Here is a 27,514-nt window from a genome sequence, read left to right as displayed (position 1 = left end):
CTAACTATCTATAATAATTCAATACAGAATGTTGAGAAATGAATTATTGTTTTTGTTTTTTGTTTTTTTGGCCATGCCGACTGTCTTGCGGGATCTTAGTTCCCCAACCAGGGATTGAACCTGTGCCCCCTGCAGTGGAAATGCCGAGTTCTAACCACTGGACCGCCAGGGAATTTCCGAGAAATGAATTATTGTTGTATTTACATGTGCTCTTCAAAATTCTCCATATGAAGAACTAGATATCACTTCACTGAAACACTGTTAGTCACCACATTGATTCGGTTCGTGTTTGAGCGGGTTTGTTTAATTCCGGGGGCACATGGGGGTGGTTTGGGAAGATGTTAGGTTTTGTCTTTTTGAGGTGGCTTGTATATAACATTGTTGAACTGAGTCAAAAGGCAAGAAAAATCTTTTTTATTGCAAATGTGTCTCTATCCAGCAATGACTTTGAAAGGGAGATCTAAGTACTTTCTCTACAACCCCAGAAAAGAAAGTCAAGGTCCCTCAGGGTGAGGGTCCCACCTGTCTTGCTTAACTGAGACCCCCTGCTGGTTGACTGAGCCCCTTACCTTCTGTCTTGGTTTCTCACCCTGAGCCTCCTGCCACCCCCAGAATCCTGAGCCCAGGCAGAGATGAAATCCTTGAGTGACATCTTCTCTGAGTGAATTCAGAAATCATCTGGAGGGAATTCCCTGATGGTCTAGTGGTTAGGGCTTTATGCTCTCACTGCTGAGGGCCCGGGTTCAATCCCTGGTTGAGGAACTAAGATCCCACAAGGGGCTGCGCATGTGGCCAAAAAAAAAAAAAGAGAAATCATCTGGACAGAAGCCATAGTGATTATAATGGTTATGAAATGCTGAGTTTCTGACAAGGAGCTACGATCTATCTGGACACAGTTACATTCAAGCACACGGATTCCCTAGATGATATTATACTCATCACAGCCTGTGTCACATATGGTTGTACAGGTTGTGCACTGCAGAAGGGGGCTACATCTAAGGAGGGGTTATTCACATAATAGGTATCATAGATTTGCTGCTTATAATAATAATAAAAACAATTTTCCAGAAGATGGCAGTAAAGTATCTTGTTCTAAAACATCAGTATAGTATGACAGTTTTCTGGGGCTGGGAATATAGTGTCTTGAGGAAAAAGTGCCTTTTTCTTACTTACACAAAGGTGTGAAATGGCTTATCACTTGCTCTAGGTCCTGTAGAAAATCAGCCCTCTATTACTGGCGAAAATGAACGAATGAAGTTCAATAGGTAGAGAAAAGGAAAAAGAATTATCAGGGATATATTTCGAAATTCTAGCTTCCAAAATGCCGACTCTTTGTTAAAATAATAATATCAATATATTATATGTGTTATATAGTATGAATAATATAGTGTAATTTAAGCTTTCCTAGGCCTCATGGGACCGTGGATATAAATGTGCTTTATGAAAATAGAGAGGAACCCTTTAGTTTTGAGGTACATGTTTCTGTCTCCTCAAAAGTCTCCCCCCCTAAAATACAAACTATCTTCAGTCTTTGGTTTCCCCCCAAAAATACACATTTTTATAGCAGTTACAAGGCTGTCCCTGAGACCCAAATTCTCGAACACTAAGCATTGCCATGTATGCACAGATCCTTTCTTAACTCAAAAACATAAATACTATGCCCTTTATTCTCTTAAACCTTTATATACTTACTTCTTAAGAAATATTTTAGGGGGAGGGATAAATCAGGACCTTGGGATGAACACACACACACTACTATATATAAGATAGATAACCAACAAGGACCTACTGTATAGCACAGGGAACTGTACTCAGTATTCTGTAGATAACCTATATGAGATAAGAATCTAAAAGAATGAATATATGTATATGTATAACTGAATCACTTTGCTAAATACCTGAAACTAACACAACATTGTAAATCAACTATACTCCAATGAAACTAAAATATTAAAGAAGAAATATTTCAATAATCCAAGTCTTAAAAGTAAATTGGGGTCACTTAAGAGCAGAGCATTTGACCAGATATCCCAAGTGGATCTTCTCGTTGCTAACGACCCTCTAGGCTGAGTGCTAGGTCCACCGATGTTGTCCCATTGGTATCTGAATGCTTTCTTGCCTCTGGGCACACAAGCCAACCTGGTACCCTTCCTGCAGCAAACACGCATCAACAATTTCTCCATGGAGTCCTGGTTCCTTTTAGTGAAAATGGCATTACAGACCAAGATTTGGGCATCGGGGGTTCAGATCAGATTTGAGATACTGGGTATTGTTAAGCCTGGGCTGTTTCAGCGAGCAGAGCTGGAAAATACCCTTTTTTTTTTTAAAGGTGTGAGTTCTTACTGATATTTTTGATTCAGTTCTGACACCACAGCATTCCTCTTTAAACTCTTTGTTTCTATAATTATACCTCATTTTCTTTTATGGTGAAATCTTCCTGCTAAATGAAATCAACATATTTATTTGATTTGTCTAGAATACAAAAAAAATGTTAAGAATAGCAATATGATATTGGTGTGAAAAATAAAACGACAAAATGAAGTTCAAGGTTTTCTTGATGGCCAGTAGGTACATGAAAGGATGCTCAACATCACTAATGATTAGAGAAATGCAAATCAAAACGACAGTGAGGTACCACCTCACACCAGTCAGAATGGCCATCATTAAAAAGTCTACAAATAGGACTTCCCTGGTGGTGCAGTGGTTAAGAATCCGCCTGCCAATGCAGGGTACAGGGTTTGGATCCCTGGTCGGGGAAGATCCCACGTGCCACGGAGCGACTAAGCCCCTGCACCACAACTACTGAGCCCCTGCACCTAGAGCCCGCGCGCAGCAATGAAGACCCAATGCAGCCAAAAAGAAATAATAAATAAATAAATAATAATAAAAAAAAAGAGAAACTGCCATTGAGGTGGTTTCATGTTAGAAATGAGTGGAAATACACAAGGAATTCAGCCTCTGAAATGTGTCCCAAATTTACCTTAGCCATCATCTGGCCCATTTTCAGTGGCTGAATACTTGGTTATAAGTGCAAGATTTGTAATACGGAAACTTTGGCTGTGCAAACCCATTCCAATTAATAATACTCGATTTCTAATTATGTTAGAATCTACATGTTTTCATGGGCTGGATGCAGTTTTAACTTCATCAAGTTAACAGCTTCCGCTTCTGAACCACGGACCTTCCTCTCATACTTAAGTCTCAGGCTACCCAAGTTGAATTTCCAAAGATAAATTAGAATCTCAGGGGACTTCCCTGGCAGTCCGGTGGTTAAGATTCCCCGCCTCCATTGCAGGGGGCACGGGTTCGACCCCTAGTCGGGGAACTAAGATCCCGCATGCTGCGTGGCATGGCCAAAAAAAGAGAAAAAAAAAAAGAATCTCAGAAATCTATAACAAAGGTGTATCAAGATCAATTTCAATTAAGCTAATTAAAAGAAAAGAGGGAAAAACATGTCAGAGATTACACATTTAAACTATCACCAGGAATTTCATATGAAAACCTCTCTACAGATTCATATGGATTTCAGACAACCTGGGTTCCAATAGAATTGATTGATACACACCAGCTGTCAACATTTATGCAAGTCAAAATTCCAGTCTGAAACACAGAAACCACCCTAGAAATTTCAGCAGAGTATCTATCTATCTATCTGTCTCACTCAACAGAGAATTTAATATGGAGAATTTGTTCTGTCATTCTTGGACTGAAAAGCACACAGAACGTCAGGAGGGCCGCTACTCCTGGGACTCAGGGATGCAGGAAGATTTGGGGACCAGCAGAGGAGGGGCCTGGGGGGGAGTGGAGCCTCTGAGGGGTGTGAGAGGCTGTGCCTGGGAGGTCACAAAGCTGGAGGAGGAGCCAGCGGAGGTCACCCGGGGGATTGTTAGGGCCACACTAGGAGGATCAGCAAGCCGACTTCCCCCGTGTGTTCTCTCCAGCCCCCTGCTGGTAGACTGTCGCAGGAAGCCAGCTTCAGCGTCACACAACAGAATATGTACAGAAGGGTGGATGTGGAGCAGAGAGGCAGCAGTTTAATAATAACTGGCACAGTCTAAATACCCTTCTAAGCATGGTTGACCTTTTCTGTCACAGCAGTGAAGGCTATGCTTTCTCCTAGGAAGATGCAGTTCTCTCTCCCACAGAGAGGCCTTAACCCTCTCGCCCCAAAGGGAAGAAAAGCAAGAGCTAAGAGTCATGGCACCCATCTCTGGGCAACACTCTTGGTGTCCGTGTCTGATTTGTTTAAGTCTCACCTGAGGATTTTGTGACCTAATGACTAAATTACAACGTTACACACTACCAACAGCCCTTACATAAAATAATAAAGGAAAAGGAGGAGGGAAGCAAAAGAAATTAGGTAACACACACACACACACACACACACAGATAAAAATAAGAAAAAATGGGGGCTTCCTTGGTGGCGCAGTGGTTGAGAGTCTGCCTGCCAGTGCAGGGGACACGGGTTCGAGCCCTGGTCTGGGAAGATCCCACATGCCGCGGAGCGACTAGGCCCGTGAGCCACAATTGCTGAGCCTGCGCGTCTGGAGCCTGTGCTCCACAACAAGAGAGGCCGAAATAGTGAGAGGCCCGTGAACCGCGATGAAGAGTGGCCCCCGCTCGCCGCAGCTAGAGAAGGCCCTCGCACAGAAACGAAGATCCAACACAGCCATAAATAAATAAATAAATAAATAAATAAAATTTAAAAAAAAAAAAAATAAGAAAAAATGAAGGGCTGCAACATGCACCACCTCTGTTACTGGTCAGAAGAACATAATATTTATGACTTCTTTTTCCAACTATGTGTTGCAAGTGTACCCTCATCCAGCATCTCAGCTGATCAAGGTTTTGTGTGGTGTTTTTTTCCCTAGGTGGGAGAGGGGTGCGGTGAACCAAACATTTATTCTCGAAGGATATAAATCCTCCAAAATCCTACTCCCCCCCCAAATCAACTTTATCGAGGTATATATGTATAACTTACATATAATATCATACACTCATTTAAGTGTATATTTCAATGAGTTTTGAAAATTTATACACCTGTGTAACAACCACCATAATCAAGATACAGAATACTTCTATCGATGCAAAATTTCCCTTGTGCCCCTCCTGAGGCGTCCCCTGCACTCCCAGGCCCAGACAGCCACTCATCTCCTGTCCCTACAGAGTCGATTAGTCTTTTCTCGAGTCACATGTAACTTGAATCACAGGTCTGAGTTTCCTGCTATCTGGAAGTAGAGTGTTCCTATGAATTTTTTTCATAAGCCGAAATGGGTAAATCAAAGGAGCAGTTACCTTAGGACACGTCTTGGTAAGGGGAGCACAAAGTAAATGGAGATGCAGCACAGATGCTCACAGACACAGTGCAGAGCTCTGGCATCTGATGCTGAGATGCTGAGTGTAGTTCCCGGGGCCGCCCTTGCTGCCTGGGCTGTGCGCTGCCCCTGTAACGGCTCGCTGAAAAACAAAGGCTGAGCACTGTTTTCGATTTTTGCCTTTTTTCACGACTCCGGTAACTGCCACGGGTCTAGGGACCAGCACCTTCCTAGCAAAGAGCTAGCTAGCACCGCAGAGCAGCGAACAGCCCAGTTGCTGCCACCGCGGGAGCGCGCCCTACAGGGTGCGCGCCCTACAGGGAGCGCCCTCTGCACGCGCCTTGACCGGCTTGCTGCCTGTGTGGCTACGGAAACCGCTCAGACCTGGGCTGGGGAAGCCTTGCAGTCCGGTACCCTCAGCACCAGGTGCACCTGACGCTCTCCCAACTACGTAGCACTGTAGCATTCGTGCAGGAAAGAGGTGTGCCTCTGAAAGACTTCATTGCCGACTTGGGAACATTATCAGTCTTCATAATTTCAGCCAGTCTGATGGGCGAAAGACATCTTTGTTGTGTAACTTTTCATTCTCTTCTCTAAAGTGAGTTGAGTGCCTTTTCAAATGTGTATTGATAACTTGTGAAATTGCTCTGGCTCTGACATTCCTCTTTTCGCTCCTGACCGGGGAAGACAGAGGAAGGGCTCCGTGCGTCACCCGAGTCTCAGTGTCACGCGTTTCCGCTCGACAGCTGCCTAATCGTCTTGACCTGGATGACCGGTGTGTCCCCGTTTGTGCTGTGCAGACAGTTGTCACGGGACATGTGATGCCCTTTCCTCCGGTCCGTTTCCAAAAAGAGCCAGGGCTGCCGCGGTGACGTTTCCTTCTCCTGGAGCAGAAACCAGCTAGGCCTTTGGTAGGAGGACACACAGCCTTCCAGCCTGCTGGACGCCCCGCCCCCCGCCCCCAGCTCTTCTGCCTGCTGTCCCAAGGCTGCTGGGCCTCGGCCTCATCTGCGGAGAAAGGCGGGGTCTTCCCAGAAACGAACTGCCAGTGTGAACTCAGCACTAACTGTACTCAGCTTAAGGCCCTGAGCTGGTGTGGACGGAAGTGGTGCTAATGTCTTCACACGGGAAGGGGATTCTAGTGATAAGTTTGCGGGGTCCTTTAGCGGTCACGCCTTGTCCTGGTCTGGAGGTGTCCCCTCCCCGTGCACCGACTTTAGGGGCGCCGTTGGGAAATGGCCAAAACAAAGTGAGTTCCTGGAGCCCGAAGCGGCTGCTCTACCCCAGGGCGTCCAGTCCACGTGGTCCTCCCGGCAGCTCCGCCCGTGCGCGCCCCGGAACGAGGGGAGGCGGATGCTCCGCGCGCCCGCGACAGGCCAAGCGGCCCCCCTCCCCCGACGCCGTGCTAAGCGCCCCGCCTGCCGGGCCCGGAGCACTGCGCGCCTGCGGGGCGTGGAGAGGTGGAGGCTCCGCCCGCGCCCCACCCACGGGCCGGGCCCCCGGGCCCTGTCGCGGCTCTGGGGCGGGCGGAGCCAGTGCCCGGCTGGCGCGCGCTGTAGCTGTGGGCTTGGGCACCGCGCGGGCCATGGCGTCACCAGCGTTCTCGGCGCCCGGCGGGGTGGCAGTGGTCGGCAGGTAGGGCTCGAGCCCGCGCGGCCGGGAGGGTGGCGGCGGGGCGCGGGCGCTGTCGCCCGGGGGGGCTGGGGGCGCGGCTGCGGTGGCCCCGGCGCCTTCCCGGGACCCGGCCGGCCCGGGCGCGGGCGGGGGCGCACTGCGGGGCGCGGCTCCGTTTCGCTCGCGCCGCGGCCCGGCTGCAGCGCGATGCGGATGCGGACTGAGTTCGGTGATGCGGCCCCAGCGGGGACAGTGGCGCTTGGCGCTGCGAGTGGACGCAGAGCTGTCGGGCCGCGGGTCCGCACAAGGGTGTTCTCTCGCGTTCCAGCCCCAGGGATGGGCGCTCGGAGGCGCGGAGGGGCCCGGGTCTGGGTCAGCCGGAGGGGCCGGCGCGGCGGGGGGGTCTCGCGCGCTCCGGCCCGAGGCTGTCACCCGGCGAACCCGCTTGGGGGCGGGGGGCGCGGTCCGCGCGGTCCGAATCCGCGCCTCCTGCGTGGCGATGGCGCCCTATCCCGAGGGCATCCGGGTTCGCCGGGAGTTGTGTGTCAGGCTAGCAGCTTAAGTTCCATCCACGGTTTTCTGGTTTGTGCTCCGTCCCTCTTGTAAAACAACTGCTGTTTTCATTTTTTAAGAAAGGCGTCTACGTGCACCCTTCCGTTGGTAAGCTAGCATAGCAGCCTACCCACTTGTCGGTAGTTGCAGTTGGTCGTCAGGCGCACCTACTGGGTGGCTCAGTGTCCGGTTACGCCGCCGAGGTGCTGGCCTGCCTGACCCCCGTCACAGCCCCGTCCTGAGAACAAGTCCCCGTCCGGGTGTCTCCTTAGAGCCCTGTGAGGATGGAGACAGGACGCTTTGTGTCAGCTTCCTTTACATGGAGAAGTGGAGTTACCTGTGCCTCTGCCCTTTGCAGGCACGTGGGCGTGTGGCTGCCTCCTGAAGGGATATAAAATACAGAAAAAAGTGTACTTTGTCCCGGGCATGGTGACTATGCTTGCCTTGCACCTTTTGTCCAGGGTCAAGTGTGTATCAACCACGGTCTGGGACTCGTGTCCTGCCGGCACCCAACAATGTTGAGTGGAGTCTGGAGTTGACTGTACAGGTGACCCTTGGACCACTCGCGGGTCAGCGGTGCCCACCGTCCATTCCCACCAGAAAAGTCAGTTTAATTGACAGTTGGCTCCTCCTCCTCAGCTGTACCCAGCCCCAGAGCCTGCTTCTCTTAGGATTTACCATGTAAGAAAGCCTGCGTGTAAGTGGCCCAGCGGTGTCCAGACCCTGTCGTTCCGGGGTCAGCTGCGCCCTTCTCCGGCTCTGGTTCTTGCGGGAAGGAGCTACCATGGGGAGTCAGTTTACTTCTGATTCCTTGAGGGAGGCTGACAAAAGAATTAGACAAGGGCTGGCGAACTTCATTCACCACACGAATTAGGAGACAGTCCTGTCTCCCACGCACTTTGTTTTTTTTCTCGGCTGCGTTGGGTCTTCGTTGCTGCGCACGGGTTTTCTCTAGTTGCGGCGAGGGGGGGCTGCTCTTCACTGCGGTGCGCGGGCTTCTCATTGCGGTGGCTTCTCCTGCTGCGGAGCATGGGCTCTAGGTACACGGGCTCAGTAGTTGCGGCTCGTGGGCTCTAGAGCACAGGCCCAGTAGTTGTGGCGCACAAGCTTCATTGCTCCGCCGCATGTGGGATCTTCCCAGACCAGGGCTCGAACCCGTGTCCCCTGCACTGGCAGGCGGATTCCTAACCACTGCACCACCAGGGAAGTCCCTCCCCCACACTTTTAGCACCTCCGAAAGCAGCCACCTCTGCTTCTGCGGTAGCCCTGCTTTCCTTCCCTTCTTCCTCCCTCCTCCCTGTCCCCTCCTCTCCCCTCTGGTCCCTTTCTCTCTCCCATCTCCCCTCCTGTACCCCTTGTCTCTCTCTCTCTCTCTCTCTCTGTCTCTCACTCAACCCCATGGGTCATTCCAAGGGGCATCCATTCAAAAGATGGGCCTGGGGAGTGTGAATTAATTGGCTAAAACCTGGTTGAGTTTCATTCTTGGATTTCAACAGACCAAAATATACATATTTCAAAGTTTTGGGAACATACTGGGCCATTGTTTTTCCATTTTTTCTTAATAATTACCAGACTCCCTCTTAAAAGTGCGCGCTAGGAATACAACCCCTATTTAGTTCTTTTCCATTGATCTTTTCGTAAAGGCCACTCTTCCTCAGGGCACTTGGCTTTCCTGAGAGCATGCAGGGCGAGCCCCTTCAGAGCAGTGGGCCTGAGAGAGTAAGAGTGTGTTTTTGGAGAATTAAGAAAGGAGAGAAAACCCCCTTGGGTCCAGGGCTGTGCGAACATTAAAGGGGGAAAATCTGGAAACGGCAGCTTTACAAAATGGCAGTAGAGATGGGTCTCCCGAAGCCATCCTGGCGGTGTTGCCAGGCTTTCGTATCTGGTAGCCCTCAGCTTGCCTTAGAGACCACGGTGTTTCTGAGCCAAAATGTGACTTCAGTGCTCCAATGTACACTGCATTGTGTTCACTGAGGTTTTAGGCCTTGAGCTTTGAAGGTAGGATCTGTCTCGGAAGGCCAGCATGGTCGTGTGTTCCTGGTGTGACCAGCCAAGGTCCTTGGACTCTTTAATCAGCAGAAATTGATTTGGTGCCAGAGGAGAAACTCAGGCAAGGCTTTACTGGGACTCGTGCTGAGGGGGTGTGGGTGGGGACGTGAGCCGGGGGTGTGGGCAGATCCACGGGTCCGCCAGAGGGGCGGCTCAAGTGGTCTGCCCGCCCCCCGGTGGTGCTGTGTGCAGCGATCATGCACGGGGCCTTGCTTTTGCCCCCAGCACCTCAGATGAGGCCGTTGGGTCTTTGGTCTTTTTGTATCTTGTTCATAATTTGTCCCCACTGCTCATGCGTGCAGTTATTTTTAGGTCCCTATAGTGTCTTTGTATCTGTAGCTTGAGGAGAGGTGTGTACGCAGGTGTAAGCACCGCGGCAAAGGGTCCCGGGTCCCAGCCTGTCTCACTGGGGCCCCATGTGCCCTCTTGCTGTCCCCTTTTTCTGGGCACACTCCTTTAGGACTGAGCTCAGGGACCAAGTCCTCCAGGAAAAGTTCTGCTTCTGGGACCCTCCCCTTAGGGTGGAAACTGTGTCATCACCAGTTGTATGTCCCTCATGCCTGGTCCTAGTAGACAGATGTTTGAGCTATTATAACAGAGATGTGTAGCGGGAAGGCTTGCTAGGATGTTGTCTTATAGCAGGCTATGCATCCCCTGAACTTGTTTTCATTTATTTTATTCCAGAATTTTACTTTGAGGTGACTACGTACATTCTTTATAAGAAATTTTGTGAGGCATACATTTTTTCCTGCTACTTCTGCATTAAAGCACAAGACACACAGGCATATACACAGACGCACAGAGCAAACCCTAGGACACTCCAGCTGCCTGTCGTCAGTTCAACACTAAACATGCTTTTCTTAGAAATATTTAATAGCTCTTATCGGCAAATATTCCATAGCCAACTGAGATCAAGACTGTTTTACTTCAACTTTTGCCCAGTAAATAAGTAACTGTAGAATGGAAAAGTACTTTAAAAAGTGTCTAGAGTGGACTTATTCAAAGCTAAGTGCCATTAACGATAAAATTAGAATTGAACCAGTTTTATTACTTCACTTTTCTCCCTGGCTGCTTTGCTGCTGTGTAACAGAAAAAGTTCATCTGCAGCAGCCTTTGAAATACCAATTCAGATCTATGAATTTAGAAGCTTTAAGGCGTGGTCCCCAACCTTTTTGGCACCAGGGACCGGTTTCGTGGAAGAGTTTTTCCAGGGAAATGGTTCAGGCGGTAATGGGAGCGATGGGGGACGGCAGATGAAGCTTCCCTCGCTCACGCGCCACTCACGTCCTGCTGTGTGGCCCGGTTCCTCAGAGGCCGAGGACCAGTACTGGTCAGCAGCCTGGGGGTTGGGGACCCCTGCTTTAAGGCATTAGTCACAACGGTAAGGACCCATTCTATTCCCCAGGTTTGTAGGGGTTCAGGAAAAGTTAGCAAGATGTCACTGGCTCTAAGGCCAGGAAGCTAATTGTATCTGGGCCCAAAGTAAGGTAGCCCTGGGACTAGAAAGCCGTGGGAAAGCGGTGAGCCGGCTCCCTTTCGTCCTGGGCTGTGACCTGGTCCTGCACCTGTCTCTGGGGTCTGGCTGTGACTCCCTGCTGCACGGGCTCACTTGTGTCCGCCCTCCTGCCCCCGCCTGCCCACCGCCGTGTCCCCAGCGTTAGCGTCTTTCAGCCCCAGTACCTGACGCTGACGTACAGTTTCCATAGTTTAGGCCCAGCTTTGAGGAGATGGGGGCTCAGTCCTCTTCAAGCACAGGGTGCTGGTGTCCACTTCGTGACGTCATCGGTGACTGACAGTTGGGGGAGGGGCCCCCCAGAAGTGGGCTTTCTGCCCCTGGTCCCTCCTCTAGAGGAATATAGGCCATACAGACCTTGAAACCCACGACAACAAAAATAAACTGACTTTGCCTTTAATGCCTGTTGTATGGAATACAACTCATCTCTCCCCAACTTTTTATTATGAAAATTCTCAAACACAGAAGAGTTGAAATACAGAAAAAAGAATACCCACATACCCACCTCTGTATTCAACAATGGTTAAAAAATTTGCTCTATTTGCCTTTTCTGTATATGATTTATTTAACCAATTCTGACTATTAGAAGGTTCGTTTTTACTTTTTTGCTAGTACAAATTCTACCATGAGTAACTATTTTTGTGCATTGCTTATATTAACCTAAGATAAATTCTGGAAGTAAAAGGCCTGGGAGCCGGTGAGGGGGCGTCCGCATCACCTCCCCAGCATTGCATGTGCTCAGCCTTTGCCATCTCAGCGGGATTTTATCTGCTATCGTTGAACCAAGGCGGTAAAGTATGTTTTCCAGTTAATTTGTTCACATACTTTATTCAGATTCCCCCCTTTTGTTTGGCATGTTCATCTTTTACTTTTGAGTTTGTAGAACTTTTTGTGTATTTATCTGTTATAAATATTATTTCCTTTTGGACATTTGTCTTTTGTTGATTTTTTAGCCATAAACAAAGTTATTAAGATCAGTTAGTTTAGCTGGCAGCCAGTATTCAAACAGGAGCACCATGGCGGCCTGGAGTGATGTGAAACATCTTTGATGGGAAGGTTGGAAGCAGTAGCATGAGGTCTGTCTCCCAGCGCATTTGTGGATGAGGAACCACAGCCTCTGGGAGATTGACATGTGACTGACTTCTGTGTGAGCCCAGCCTGGGGATGAACTAGGTGTCCCAGTGCCAAACTAAATACAAGGATAAATGATTGAGTTATAGTTCTAGACATCGTTTAAATTGCTGCTGCCCCTTAGACCGACAATGCAAGCCACAAACACAAGCCACATGCATAATTAAATTTTCTAGTAGTTACATTAAGAAAGTAAAAAGAAACAGGTGAAATTAATTGTAATATATTTTATTTAATGTAATATTTCCAAAGTGTTATTGTTTCAATGAATAATTGTTATAAAGATTATTGGTGAAATAGTTTACATCCTTTTTTTGGGCAGTCTTCAAAATCCAGTATGTTTTTACACTTGCAGGGCATCCTGCTTCAGACCAGCCAGTTGTTGGCGGGTCAACTGGGGTGACCAGCATGAATGGTACTGGCCTTTACCTGGACCTTGCAGCTTGGAGAGAGAGAGACAGAGACAGAGAGAGAGACAGAGAGAGAGAGAGAGAGAGAGTGTGTGTGTGTGTGTGTGTGTGTGAAGAGGACGAGGATGTCTTCATGCAGGACTATCTCGTTCAGACTCTGGCTTGTGCTCTGCAGGGCTTCCTTTTCCCTCCTATGCTCTAGAACCGCTCTGCAGAGATGGAAATGTTCTGTTCACCCCTGCTGTCCAAGGTGGTGGCCACGATCACGTGTGCCATTGAGGACTTTGAAACGGGTCTCTGCTGTTGATGGACTGAATTTTCAAATTTAATTCTTGTTAATTTAAATAGTTGCATGTGGCTGGGGTCCACCTTATTGGACAGTGCGGGTCTAGGGCACTGAGGGTTTAACAGAAAATTTGCACGTGCATACTATGTAAACTTACGTTATTTCATAGTGCGGAAGAATCTGGAGTACAGCCTGCTGCGTAATGCTGCTCCCTGCTCCAAAGTTGAGTAGAGATGGTTTTCGTTGTTTGCACTCGGCATTTGGGACCAGTGGCTTCACGGAGATACCTTGTAACCAGACAGGCTCCAGGCTGCCTGGTTGGATTAGGGGCTGAACGCCTGAGACCGTGGAAGGATTTTGGTCAAGAGGAGGCCTGCTAGGCTGTAGATTAGCTGAGTTGGGGGGAGAAGGGCTGGGGGGCCGGAGTGGGGAGAGTCCTCCTTGGAGCCCGTCCCCGGGCTGCTGCTCTGGCCCCCCTTCCCCGGAGCTGCTCACACAGTCACCATGGTGAAGCCTGTGGGCTGTCTGTTCCGTCTACTGGGAAACTAATGATGCGCTTTGCTACCGTTCCCCAAATGCTGGGGCGACAGAGGCTCGGGGTCAGAGACAGAGGGCTTCACTGATCACAGCAGGCCAACAGCTGAGCACCCCCCTTTGCACTGGCCCCCCTCTCCCCCCAAGTCCCATGGGGCGACGTCAGGGGGTCGAGGTGGATCCCTGCAGATTCAGTGAGGATGCTTCGGGGGGGGGGGACACTGAGCCCGCTTCTTTCGTTGGAGATGATATTAGAAACCAAGGTTTGGGCGCTATGCATTCATTTCTTTTCTTTAAATTAAAAAATATATTTATTTATTTGGCTGCACCGGCTCTTAGTGGCGGCATGTGGGATCTTAAGTTTCAGCGTGCGGACTTCTTGCGGCCTGCATGTGGGATCTAGTTCCCTGACCAGGAATCGAACCTGGGCCCCCTATGTAGGGAGCACGGAGCCTTACCCACTGGACCACCAGGGAAGTCCCGAGATGTGAACAGTTTTTATGTTGCCTCAAGTGCTGGTGGTGGTAGCAGAAATTATTTATTGGAGGAGGAGAAGGAAAATGCTGTCTCTGTTCTTCAGATTCAGTTACTTGGCTGACAGTGGTCAGTTGGGGGTCCCCAGGGGGGCCTTTCCCCTGGACTCCCTGCCCCCTCCCTGCTGGGGTTTTGGTCTCAGCCATGCTCCCCGCGGGGTCTGGACGGGCCCTGGAGTGAGGTCTCAGGAGCTCTTGCATGGAAGCAACAGTTTAAGCAGATACCGCTGTCAGAATGTGTAGTTTTAAGATATCAAAGATTTTAGGAATGGGGTGCCGTGTGATTTGAAACTTTCCTCCTGGGCCAGGAAGAATGGAAACGCTCCGTTTTCAAGCTAACGGGTGGCCTCTCAATTTCTCTCCCTGCAGTGGCCTCATCGGGCGAAGCTGGGCAATGCTCTTCGCCAGCGCAGGCTTCAAGGTGAAACTGTACGACGTTGAGCCACGGCAGGTAACACACGCCCTGGACAGCATCAGGTGAGTGCACTGCACCTGCGGAGGAAGCCAGCAGCCCATGGCCTCAGGTGGTCTTGTCTTCCGTGTCCTCAAGGCTGTAAGTCCTGCGACTTCACTCTCCTTTACCGTCGCAGCCTTGGAGCGGGTGAAGGCCAGGCTGATGGAGAACGGGATTCACACCAAAGCAGACAGGACTTAGGGCGGTGAAGACGTGTGAGGGACGTGGAGGAACTGAGTGTAGACCCTCAGCTTCCAGCCCGCGTGAGTCAGTGAGCTGCTCTCCTGTGTCACACGCCCTGGAGCTGTGTGGACCCTACGCTTCAGTAACAGAGGTCCTGAGGTTTGTTCTGACCTGTTGCTCTGACATGGCAGGACCAGAATTAACTGTGACAAGTATTGTTTAAGGCATGAGAGTAGGTGGACTTAGCAAACGCTGAGCACTAAGCCGGCAGAGGGTGGAGTTCTAGGGGCGATCCCAGGAAGAGGACGAATAGGAACCAAAAGGCAAAAGGCCAAAACAGGGAGTCCAAAGACAGAAGAACCAAACTAGTTCATGCCCCGCCCTCCCCCAAGATACCGTCACTAATCATGGTTCCCTCTGGGGCCTGGTTTGTTAGGGAGTTACTCTCCTCCTTTGGGGCATAGCCATGATCGTTAACTTGAATGTGCATTTTTGTGTAACAAAAGATGCTTCATTGTCGACTCTTTGAAAAGACTAATATATAGGGTATGATGTCAGGCTATAGGCATCAAGAAATTATATACCTTAGCCCAACTTTGTTGTGTAACAGGTAAGAACCCAAAACCCAGAGAAGTCAAGTTGCTTCTTTTTTTTTTTTTTTTTTTTTTTATAAATTTATTTATTTATTTATTTTAGCTGTGTTGGGTCTTCATTTCTGTGCGAGGGCTCTCTCCAGTTGCGGCAAGTGGGGGTCACTCTTCATCGCGGTGCGCGGGCCTCTCACTATCGCGGCCTCTCCCGTTGCGGAGCACAAGCTCCAGACGCGCAGGCTCAGCAGCTGTGGCTCACGGGCCCAGTTGCTCCGCTGCATGTGAGATCTTCCCAGACCAGGGCTCGAACCCGTGTCCCCTGCATTAGCAGGCAGATTCCCAACCACTGCGCCACCAGGGAAGCCCTCAAGTTGCTTCTTACATAGAGTAACATGTAGCCAGTGACAAGATGAAACATCAATCTGAGAAACATAAGCAAATGAAAGAAACAAAAACCAAAACCACCGTAAAACTAAACACCCCCTAGTGCGTTGTTCTGTACTGTATGGAAGGAAGGGGAATTGGCATACGGACCTCTGTGTTCCAGGCACATGCTACTAACCAGGGACACATAGATGAACAAGACAGAGCTAGTCCTTCCCGCCAGGGTGCTATTTATAGCCTAGTAATCTTACTGCATTAATTCTCATAGCGAACCCCATGGGGTGGAGGTTACTGCCGTATTTTTCTTTTAAATAAATTTATTTATTTTATTTATTTATTTTTGGTTGCTTTGGTTCTTCGTTGCTGTGTGCGGCTTTCTCTAGGTACGGCGAGCAGGGGCTACTCTTCGGTGCAGTGCGCGGGCTTCTCATTGTCGTGGCTTCGCTTGTTGCAGAGTACGGGCTCTAGGCACGTGGGCTTCAGTATTTGTGGCTCTCGGCCTCTAGAGCACAGGCTCAGTTGTTGTGGCACATGGACTTAGCTGCTCCGTGGCACATGGGATCTTCCCGGGCCAGGGCTCGAACCCATGTCCCCTGTATTGGCAGGTGGATTCTTAACCACTGTGCCACCAGGGAAGCCCATTTTTTAAACAAAACAAAACAAAACAAAACTTTTATTTAGAAAGGCTGAAATGATTGTATCCTAATTTGAACAGGTAGGTTGTATAAGAAAATTCCATTTTTGATATCCTCCAAGAGTTGGATTCCATTATGTGTGCTTTGTTCTTTCTTCAGACCTAAAAAAAAAAACAACAACTGATTTTTCAACCAGTAATTTATTCCCTCCTTTGCCTTGTTTAGAAATTCTTACGATCCCTCAGACAGTTCCATGTGGAACAAGCTTTCCTCTTCTCCCCCAGCCAGCCCCAGTGGGTTCACCTTTACAGGCTCTGGGACTAGGGCAGGAGGTAAGACGTGTGAATGTTTCTTCACTGGGAAGTTACTGCCGTATTTTATGAGAAAACTTAGGTCTGTGAATGGTCAGGAACCCACTCAAAGACATAGTAGGACACAGAGTCCAGCCGTGGTTTATCTGACATGCCAAGGACAGGCATTTTCAACATTTCTCTATACTGTTTGTTTTATAGAGATTCTGCAAGTATTACTTTCCATGTTAAATATATACAAAAGAACAGGTCACTTATACTAGTTTATCAAGACTGGAATAAAACAAACATTCATGAACTTGAGGTCTAGAGTATTATCAATACCCTGTGTCCACCTTTTGAATCTGACCCCCATCTTCCTTTATTTTGTATCTACCATTACCTTGCCTAAAAAAAAGTTGTATCAGATATTTGTTTCCCTAAACAATATACGGTTTAGTTTTGCTTGTTTTTGTGCTTTATAAAAATATTTTTGTGAGATTCACCCATGTCATTGCTTATAGCTGTAGTACACCTATGTCCATTGCTATATAATATTCTACTGTGTGACTTTGCTGTTATTTATTTATATTTTATCCTGATGAACGTCATAGCTGTTTCTAGTTGGGGGCTAATGTAAACAATGCTGCATTATTATCCTTTCATATGTCTCCCGGTGCTTAAGTGCAAGAGTGTCCACAGGGTACATACCTAAGTGTGAGATTGCTGGGTCTGTTTTCCTTCTGGGATTCTGATTATATGTATATCGAACCAACTCATTCTAGCCTTCAGATCTTTTAAAGTCTCTTTCAACTTTCCATCTCCCTCTGTCTTTGCAGGACATTCTGGGTACATTCTTTAGATCTTTCTCCCAGTTTACTAATTCTAGTTTTAGCTGTGTCTAATCTGTTATTTAAACCATCCACTGAGTTTATTTCAGTAATTAAACTTCCATTTTAAAAGTTCTATTTGCTTCTTTTCCAAATATACGTGCTCATTTTTTTTTTTAAAGATTTCGTTTTTGCCTTTATTCTTTTTTTTTTTTTTTTTTAATTTATTTATTTATGGTTGTGTTGGGTCTTCATTTCTGTGCGAGGGCTTTCTCCAGTTGTGGCAAGCGGGGGCCACTCTTCATCGCGGTGCGCGGGCCTCTCACCATCGCGGCCTCTCCCGTTGCTGAGCAGAGGCTCCAGATGTGCAGGCTCAGTAGCTGTGGCTCACGGGCCTAGTCGCTCCGCGGCATGTGGGATCTTCCCAGACCAGGGATCGAACCCGTGTCCCCTGCATTGGCAGGCAGACTCTCAACCACTGCGCCACCAGGGAAGCCCCCTGCTCATATTTAATAGTTTCTCATTGTTTGCTGATTGTTTGTGGTTCCATTTTTCAAACCTTTGAGGATTTAATACGTAATTGCTTTATATTATATATCTGATAATTCCAGTACCTGGGGTTGTCTTAGATCAGGTTCCTCAGAATCAGAACCTGAGACAAAGATTCCTGGGCCAGTGATTTATTAAGAAAGTGTTTCTGGGAGAAACCAGTGAGGGATTGGGGTCGGGATAAGGAAGACGAAGGTAAGATTTTGGGAGGAGATCCAGCCTCAGCGAGTTTGCATTGGAGTCCTGGAGCATTAAGTGCTCTGCAGAGTTTTTAATCCCTGGAGGCTCGGGAGCTGCTTTCACACTCCTGCCTGGGTGTGACTCCCAGGCTTCTGGGTCCAGGGTGGTGCCCTGAGGGAGGGGGCAGCGGAAGAATTCACATGCTGGGGGGATGGGCTGGTAAAGGGAACTCGGGGAGATCTGGGAGGATCCCCCGTGCCTCCACTGCAGAAATCACTGGGGAGTTTGCGGTAAAAAAACATTTCTTTCCTGACTTATTCCCACTTTCATTCATTCAAAAACCCTGACTGATCAACCTCCTGTGTGCTGGGCACGGAGGCTGGAGATTAAGCGGTGAACACAACAGACTAAGACCCCGAACCTCGAGGGGAGGGGAGCGGAGGGCGGCGGACGGTCCCAGAGGGGTCACTGGCATGCTTGGTGTCTCAGCATCAGCTCTGGCAAACCAGGCGGCTGGCCAGATCCGGGCTGCGGTGTGTCTGGTGTATCCCGTGAGCTAGGATTGGTTTTTACACTTTTAAGGGTTATAAAATAAAGAAGAAGAAAAGTATGTAACAGGGACCTCATGTGGCCACAAAGCCTGAAATATCCCTATGTGGCCCTTTACACAAGAATTGCTCCACCCACATGTTTTTTTTTTTTTTTTTTAAATTTTATTTATTTATTTATTTATGGCTGTGCTGGGTCTTCGTTTCTGTGCGAGGGCTTTGTCCAGTTGTGGCAAGTGGGGGCCACTCTTCATCGCAGTGCGCGGGCCTCTCACTATCGCGGCCTCTCTTGCCGCGGAGCACAGGCTCCAGACGCGCAGGCTCAGTAATTGTGGCTCACGGGCCCAGCTGCTCTGCGGCATGTGGGATCTTCCCGGACCAGGGCTCGAACCCGTGTCCCCTGCATTGGCAGGCAGACTCCCAACCACTGCGCCACCAGGGAAGCCCCACCCACATGTTTAATAGTTGAGATTCCGGTTCCCGCTCCTGACGTGTGGGTCTTCCCAGACCAAGCAGTTCTCCGACCCCGGTTGCGCGTCCTACGACTCAGCTCAGTTCTGGGATGCCATCAGGCTCCGCAGGTGAGGGGCTCGGTCCCGCGAGCCCCTCAGTCCAGACGCCAATTAAGCCCAATTGTCACCTGTGCCCCCGCCCTGTGGATCAGAGTTCCCCACAGCCCCCCTCCTTGGGTTTGCCTAACTGGCTGGAGCGGCTCACGGGCCCGGGAGACTAGCTACCCGCTAGATTTCTGGTTCATTACCAACGGTGTTAGGGCTACGAATCAACATGCAGATGAAGAGAGGCACAGGGGACGCGTGGAGGGGCGTGGAGTTTTCCTGCCTCTGGGTACCCCCCACCCCCGAATCTCCACCTGCTCAGCCTGGAGGCTCTCTGAACCCCGTCTTTGGGTTTTATGGAGGCTTCATCGTTTAGGCACCGTTGATTAAATCCACGAAATCATTGCCCGCTGGTGACTGAACTCACTCTCCGCCCCCAGGTCAGGGGCACGGCTGTAATTCCTGGGATGGTGCCACAGGCAACCAGCCCCTATCCTGAGGTGCTTTCAGAAGTCACCTCATTAACATAACAAAAGACACCTTCGTTGCTGTCTTCACAGGAAATTCCAAGAGTTTTTAGGAGTTCTGTGCCAGCTCTGTGAAGACCAACTACATCTTTCTTATTGTAAGTCACAATATCACAGTAGTAGTAGGGGCTAAGAAGAAAAATAAAGTTTGCGGTGGTTTATCACGGTAGGGGTGGAAAAATGTCCCCTTCTTCCCTCCTAGGTTCTTTGGCTGGTCTGATAATTAAATTGATATAAGGCAGATTAACAGGAGAAAAACAGATGTAACTACGTACATAGGGGAGCCCCCTAAAGCCATTAGGACTCACAAGGCTTAGCCGGGCAGCTGAGGCTTCTATAAATCTTGCCTGGGCCGGACGTCAGGATACAGAGGAGGGAAGGCCTTTCCCAGGAAGGAGAGGAGACCTTGGGATAACAAAGGCTGCCCTGTTGTGCAGGGGTTTCTCAGGTAAAACTGTGTCTTCTGACCCAGGCCCCCTTTCCAATGTAAATTTAGGCAGTTGAGGGGGAAGGAAAGAGCCTTTCCTGAATCTGCTGGGTTTTGATTGCTTTTATCTCAAAACAATCCTTATGCCAAGGTGGCATATTTTGGGGTGAAAAAACCTGTTCCCCTTCGTTGCCTTGTGTGTTTGGTGATCTCTGAGCTCGAATGAGTTTGGCCCTAGTCTGTGGAAAGCCTGGGCCTGCACTGGACCTAGTGTAGTGTACTGGAAACTCTCCGCTGGGGGTTTTTCTCAGTCATGCTCCTGGGTCTGGGGACTGAGTAGGGTCTGACTTTGTCTCCTTCACTAGTGACCCTGGGTCTCAGACACAGGCCCCTTGTGCATGTACCCTTAGGGCAACCCTACCTTTTGCTGGTTTCAGTTCTTTTATTTTTTTAGTGGATAAATATTTTTTTAATGAAACAGCTCCTGTTTAATTCCTACATTTTCTCTTTTTATTTTATTTATTTATTTTTAAAATATTTATTTATTTATTTGGTTGCACCGGGTCTTAGTTGTGGCAGGCTGGCTCCTTAGTTGCAGCTCACTGGCTCCTTAGTTGCAGAACATGGGCTCCTTAGTTGCAGCTCGCCAGCTCCATAGTTGTGGCATGCAAACTCCTAGTTGCGGCATGCATGTGGGATCTAATTCCCTGACCAGGGATCGAACCCAGGCCCCCTGAACTGGGAGTGCGGAGTCTTATCCACTGCGCCACCAGGGAAGTCCCTCTCTTTTTAAAATAAATCTTATTATTTAGAGCCGTTTTAGGTTCACAGCAAAACTGAGGAGAGGTATAGAGCCTTCCTGTGTACCCCCCAGCCCCAAACACATGCACAGCGCCCCCATTATCAACATCGCTCACCGGATGGTACATTTGTTACAACTACAGTGACACATCATCGTCATCCAAAGACCATAGTTAATATCACAGTTCACTCTTAGTGTTGTACAGTAAGTCCCCTACATACGAGCCTTCAAGTTGCAAACGTGTGTTCGCATGTCCAATCACGTAAGTTAGTTCCCGTCTGGCGTACGTTGTCACGTGTATGCGTCCTCTACAAGTGGACAGCCACTGTGCTTTTGTGTACCTTACTGTACAGTACTGTCTAGAGTACAGTAGTACAGTATCCTTATTTCAAGCCCAGGATGTCCGGAAGCAAGCGTAAAAGCAGTGGTATATATAGCTGATTGTGTTAGTTGGGTACCTAGGCTAACTTTGTTGGGCTTACGAACAAATTGGACTTAAGAACGTGCTCTTGGAATGGAACTCGTTTGTATGTAAGGGACTTACTGTACATTCTGTGGGTTCAGACATATGGACATGTATCCACCATTATAGTATCATAAGGAAAAGTTACTGCCCTAAAAATTTCCTGTGTTATCAAATGCAACTTCATGTGCCTGATGCACAGTGAGGGCCAACAAACCAAAATGTCAGCGTACGGAGCAGAGAAAGGTTTACTGCAGCGCCAAGCAAGGAGAACAGGTGGCTTGTGCTCAAAAGACCCGAACTCCCCAGTGGTTTTTAGGGAAAAGTCTTTAATAGGCAAAATTTGGGGTGAGCGCTTCAGGGTGTGTGACTTCCTTCTGATTGGTTGGTGGTGAGATAAGAGGGCGGAGCTCCAGGCATCTTGTGCTCAGCCTGAAGTTACCATCCTCCACCTGGGTTCTGCAGAAGAGCTCAGAGAGGTATTGCGATGTGTATTCCTTGAGGAGGAGGAGGGACCCCGCCCTAAGTCTGCGCTATTTCTTGACTGCTCTTCCCTGGTCTCTGCATCCCCTCCCTTCCCTGATCAGCAACTGTTTGAATCTGCCCTTTGGAACTCAGGGAAGGTCTATGAGGCTGAAGCCTTTTTCCTGCCAACAAGAAAAGGGGACACAAAAAGGCTTTTATACCCAGGAGGCCCCCGCTGGGTCCTGCTCCATTTCACCTGTGCTCCCTCCTCCCAAGCCCTTGTCAACCACTGAGCTTTATACTGTATCAGTTTGGAATCACACAGTCTGTAGCCTGTTCACATGGGCTTCTTTCATTTAATAATACACACTTAGGTTTTCCCCATGTCTTTTCCTAACTCGTTCCTTTTAGCACCGAATAATACTCCATTGTTGGGATACACCGCAGTTTATTTATCCATTTACTTACCGGAGGACGTCTTGGGCGCTCCCACATTTTGACAGTTATGAACAAAGCTCCTATAAACAAACATCCACGCAGGTGTTTGTATGGACATGTTTTCAGCTCCTTAGGGTAAATACCAAGGAGTACAATTGCTGGATCATATGGTAAGAGTATGTTTTTTTTAATAAATTTATTTACTTATTTATTTATTTTTGGCCGCATTGGGTCTTTGTTGCTGCATGCAGGCTTTCTCTAGTTGCGGTGAGTGGGGGCCATTCTTCATTGCGCTGCACGGGCTTCTCATTGCTGTGGCTTCTCTTGTTGTGGAGCACAGGCTCTAAGCACACAGGCTCAGTAGTTGTGGCGCTCGGGCTTAGTTGCTCCGTGGCATGTGGGATCTTCCCAGACCAGGGCTCATACCCACGTCCCCTGCATAGGCAGGTGGATTCTTAACTACTGTGCCACCAGGGAAGCCCTAGAGTGTTTTTTAAAGACATCAAAGGAACAAGGCAGCACAAAGAACTTAGTATTTTTTTTTTTAAACTTTTTTTTAAAATTTATTTTATTTATTTATTTTTGGCTGTGTTGGGTCTTTGTTGCTGCACGTGGGCTTTCTCTAGTTCGCGGCGAGCGGGGGCTAGTCTTCGTTGTGGTGCGCGGGCTTCTCATTGCAGTGGCTTCTCTCATTGTGGAGCATGAGCTCTAGGCGCGTGGGCTTCAGTAGTTGCGGCACGCGGGCTCAGTAGTTGTGGCTCACGGGCTCTAGAGCACAGGCTCAGCAGTTGTGGCACACGAGCTTAGTTGCTCTGTGGCATGTGGGATCTTCCTGGACCAGGGATCAAACCCGTGTCCCCTGCATTGGCAGGCGGATTCTCAACCACTGCACCACCAGGGAAGCCCAGAACTTAGTATTTAATTTAGTGGAGGATGAAAAAAACTGATAGTTAATCTAAGAAAGAAGTGGAAAATTTTATTTGAGCCAACCTGAGGATTATAACCCAGGAAACAGTCTTTCAGAAAGTCTGAGGATTGTTCCTCCTGTTAGAGGTCAAAGCACAGTTGTGTAAGTTTTTGGGATGAAGGGTTATATGTCAAATATGTATATTTGTTACTGAACTCACTGCTCAAAAGCCAGTACTGGAGAGACCACTGTTGGTTGGAAAGGAAAGGTTGCTTTATTCAGGAGGCCGGCAACCTGGGGAGAAGGTGGGGTCATGTTCAAAAAAGAAAAAAAATCAGAAGATTCTCCTCAACCATGAAATTATTAAAGGGAGAATCATTGGGGGAGGGGGTCAGAGTCTGCCTCATCTCCCACTGTGTGCAGACTCTCTTCTGATTGGTTGGTGGTGAGTAAAGGGCGGGGCTCCAGGAATCTTGAGCTCGGCCTGAGTTGCCATCCTCCACTGGGTTGGGGCCTTAGTTCCCGCAGAGGAACTCAAGGTATTGTGATGTATATTCCTTGAGGGGGAACCAGGGCCCTGCCCCAAGGCTGCATTATTGTTTCTTGACTGCTCCTCCCTTTTCTCCGATACCCTCCCTTCCCTGATCAGCAGCTGTTTGAATCTGCCCCTTGGAACTCAGGGAAAGTCAAGGAGGCTGAATGAAGCGTGTTTCCTACAAAGGAGAAACGAGGAGGGGCATGGAAAGGACTTGTACCCCACAGGGTCCTGCTCCGTTCCTATTGACAGTTTACACAATCCAGGTCTGAACATCCAAAGACCATACAAACATGGTGGGTTGTCATGACCCCAGACGAGGTTCAGAAGGAAGGTTCTCTCCTAAGGCGCTCTGGTGAATTCAGATGCACAGCAGGCACTAAAGGGGAGGGAGGAGGCCCAGATGGGCAGAGAAAAGTTTTATGTTTAAATTTTCCTTGAAATTTACAGATAAAATTTATAAATTTATAAATTAAATTTAGAAATAAATTCATGAATTAAATTTGTAAATAAATTCATAAATTCCTTGAAATACAGATTTTATTTCATCAAGGTGATGTAGGAAGCAATAGGAATGTATTGACAGTGTAACAACCATTAAGGGGAATACAGTGTAAAGAACTTTGAGGAATTTATGGCATTTGTAAGTAGGTAAAATTACACTGACTTTGATAAATTTATCTTTTGTTCCCACATGAGTGGTTTGTCTGAGTCCGGGCACAGGGAGTCCCTCTGGGGATGGTAGTGACAGTCGTGCTGGGCCTCACATGCTGGGCTTTTACTTGGTTTTCTGGCACGTGTGTTGGTGGAGGCAGTTTGGAGCTGAGAGTTTAGCTCAACAGCAGGCCCAGGGTTGGAGGGAAGCCCAGCCTGGAGAGGCGACCCTGAGCGTCCGCTGTGGGCTGCAGACCAGCTCGGAAAGGCCAGACGGTGGAGCTTTAGGCCTTTCAGTTCCTCCTCGTGGAGCTGAAGCAAACAAGGGGCAGGCCTGCGTCCCAGCAAACTTAGTGTGTTCTCACTAGCTTTGGAGTCCATAAAATTGTCACACGTCACAAAGTATTGTTTGTGTTTTTTTTTTCCAACCATTTAAAAATGTAAAAATCATCATTCTCTCTCAGGCCTTATGGAAACTGGACTGTAGTTTACTGACCTCTACACTTTTCAGTTCTGTTATCGTTTCATCTTTTATTTTGTAGACCTAGTTCCAACGCAGCTGTAACCAAGAGAAAACTCTTATGATTCCTAATTGAAAAGTTCTTTGTCCTACTTCTTGGGGTATTTGTATTAATAGGTCTTATTTTTTAGGTGTATCATTAAAGATCTTGTCCACTTTTAAAGTCCTTTCAGGCATCAGGGAGAACGTGGGGAAATTGTCAAGTAGGGTTTTCTTGTTCCTTTTTTTTTTAAGGCCAGATTAAAGGCTTCCCTATTTTCCTACTACTTTGCTTAATTAAGATCTAATACTTTAAAATATTATTGGTGGCCAATTAGATTGGCCTGTAAGATTTTTCAACCAAACCAAACCAAATAAAACAAAAAACACCAAACCAAAACAATTACTATTAGCATCCTTGTTATAGAACAAGCAAATGTACTGAATTCTCATGTGTCTTAAGACTTGAGTACACACAGATCTTTCCTCATACTGTGGCTTTGTTTTTATAACCCACTTATGTGTAAGTCGAGTTCACTTTAATATGCAGAACTGGTTGTACTTCTGACAGGAAGTGGGATTTCAGGATATCTTGTGACTGCCTCAGCTCAGATTGTTGCTGGCAAAAGCCTCCAGGAGAATTGGGTTTCGGTGCTGTCTGGTCACCCTCCTAGGTGGGGCACCACTCCGTTTTAGGTTTTGTGACTAACGTAAGGCCACCTGCTCTCCTCTCTTAAATCATGGGATTTTCAAATGTGCCATTCCTGCACCGGAGACCAAGTTAAGAGGCTCAAATCCAAACCGTACTTTTGTGAATATTTTGTTCAGGAAGATGAGTTCTGAGTGTCCCAATCTTTTCAGCCAGGAAAGAATTATCACTGCTTCTTTCCGTAAGAGAACCATCGGCCTGCAGGCTGAAATGACTGTCGGCTCATGTCGACAGCAACGCTGGGTGTTGGCTGTGGTCCTGAGAGGTTCAGGACCCCAAGATGAAGTGTCCCTGACCATGTCGTAGGCACGAGGCTTAAGGAGAGCCAACTTTATCCTTTTGTCAAGAAGCATAAACAGTGTATCTTCCCGATTGGGTTGAATTGACTGGTGGGTCATTGCTGTGCTCAAAGAGCACCCTTTTTTTTTTTTTTTTTTATTATTTATTTAGGCTGCGTCGTGTCTTAGTTGCGGCATGTGGGATCTAGTTCCCTGACCAGGGATCGAACCCGGGCCCCCTGCATTGGGAGAACAGAGTTTTACCCACTGGACCACCAGGGAAGTCCCAAGGAACATCCTTTTGTGGCCCCTATTCTTTGGTCCTTGTTGTCACACAGGTGAGGACAGAGCTCTGCCTTCCTCTCGGCGCCCCTCGGTGTTTGATCTCCAAACACCAGCCAGGATGGGCACAGAAATAAAGCGATTCTTGTCGCCAGAGCCTAGAACATATTGAGCACTAGCTCAATAGTTTTAACTGAGTCATAGGAATGTTTTCTAGAGTCTGTGGCTGTGTTTTTCATAGACTTTTCTGCCATCTGTCCCGCCCTTGAAGTTCAGTTCACTTACCATATTCAGTTCTTCTGAACATCCTATAGTAGAATATAAAATGCTGAAACTCTTTACTCCTGCATGAAAATTCTATGAGTTTTAGACCTATTAAACACATATCTTTAGTGGGTTGAAATGGTACATCTCGATTCTAAACTTGCAAAAATGAACTTGAACTGGGTCAGGTTGATTTTTGAAGTATTAAAACATTAGAAGATAAAAGAAATTATCACAGCTCCTCTCATGCCAAGAGTACTTAGTAAATTAAAAAAAAAAAAAGAATGCTGTCATCCAAGACTAATCTTTTTCTAACAAGGTGGCAAAATGAGTCACTTAAAACTTCACATATTTAAATCCCATAATAGAAAGGGAACTTGACCTTGGAAAACCCATTAGCAGATGCTTCGCTGCTTAGCTTTTGTTCTCCATTGTATGCTCAATGCTTGGCATGTATTAGGGCTCAGGAATTTGAGAGGATGGATGTATTTTAAGAAGAAAAACAAAAATCAAGTAAACAAAGTTGTAATGTGGACCCAGACATTGGGGATCCTCATGACTTGGGTCCAGTCTCCTTTCCACGTGGTAACAGGGCCGTTCTAGCCTCACGGGACCAGGAGCCCTGGCCTGGGCCATCAGGACTCCGAATGCCCACCCCAGGCAGGGCGGAGGACCAGCTGCCTGTCTGGCTGGAGCCCCGTCTGAAATCGCTGTCTTTGGGTGAACTCTTCTCAGTTTCTTTACTGCCACCTCTACCATGTGGCGACGGTCACTCTGAATTTGAGTCCACTAGAAATGAATCTGCTTTCTACGTGGATGTGGGTTTAATAGGCCCGCAGAGGTGAGCTCTGAAGCTAGGCAGCTGCCCTGGGCCCCGTCTCCTGACTAACTGAGTCCCCTGGCCCAGTGACTGGGTCCCTGACTCGTTTTTAACTTGCTACCCAGGCCTCTGCACTTGCTTCAATATCTTGAACCCAGTTTTGATCTGGACCCTCTGCACCGGTCTGTCCTGGATTGAAGCTGACTTTTCGTTGTCCACATAGCTTTGGCCGGAATAACTGAGGGTAATAGATCACAGAATGGCCACAGATGGCTCCCATCTGCGTCGGCTACGGTTACCGAAAAAA

At 48.1% G+C, this 27,514-nt stretch overlaps 1 protein-coding gene and 1 non-coding gene across 2 annotated transcripts in view; one reads left to right on the top strand and one right to left on the bottom strand.

The window, feature by feature from the left end:
- The first annotated feature begins 6,810 nt into the window (after positions 1–6,810).
- The window catches only part of CRYL1 (crystallin lambda 1), an 81,958-nt gene continuing 61,254 nt past the window's right edge, over positions 6,811–27,514 (top strand). Inside the window, exons 1-2 of the mRNA XM_036831477.1 lie at positions 6,811–6,950; positions 14,307–14,414. Coding sequence (XP_036687372.1) covers positions 6,901–6,950; positions 14,307–14,414 — 158 coding nt within the window. The 5' untranslated portion in view covers positions 6,811–6,900. The remainder of the gene's footprint in view (positions 6,951–14,306; positions 14,415–27,514) is intronic.
- LOC118884480 lies at positions 16,420–16,545 on the bottom strand. The gene has a single exon (XR_005017311.1). It is a non-coding gene; the product is annotated as a small nucleolar RNA SNORD22 (small nucleolar RNA).

This window comes from Balaenoptera musculus, chromosome 18, assembly GCF_009873245.2.
Source record: "Balaenoptera musculus isolate JJ_BM4_2016_0621 chromosome 18, mBalMus1.pri.v3, whole genome shotgun sequence".
Lineage (NCBI taxonomy): Eukaryota > Metazoa > Chordata > Mammalia > Artiodactyla > Balaenopteridae > Balaenoptera > Balaenoptera musculus.
Note: the sequence above shows the minus strand (reverse complement) of the source record. Positions and strands in the feature narration are given on the sequence as shown.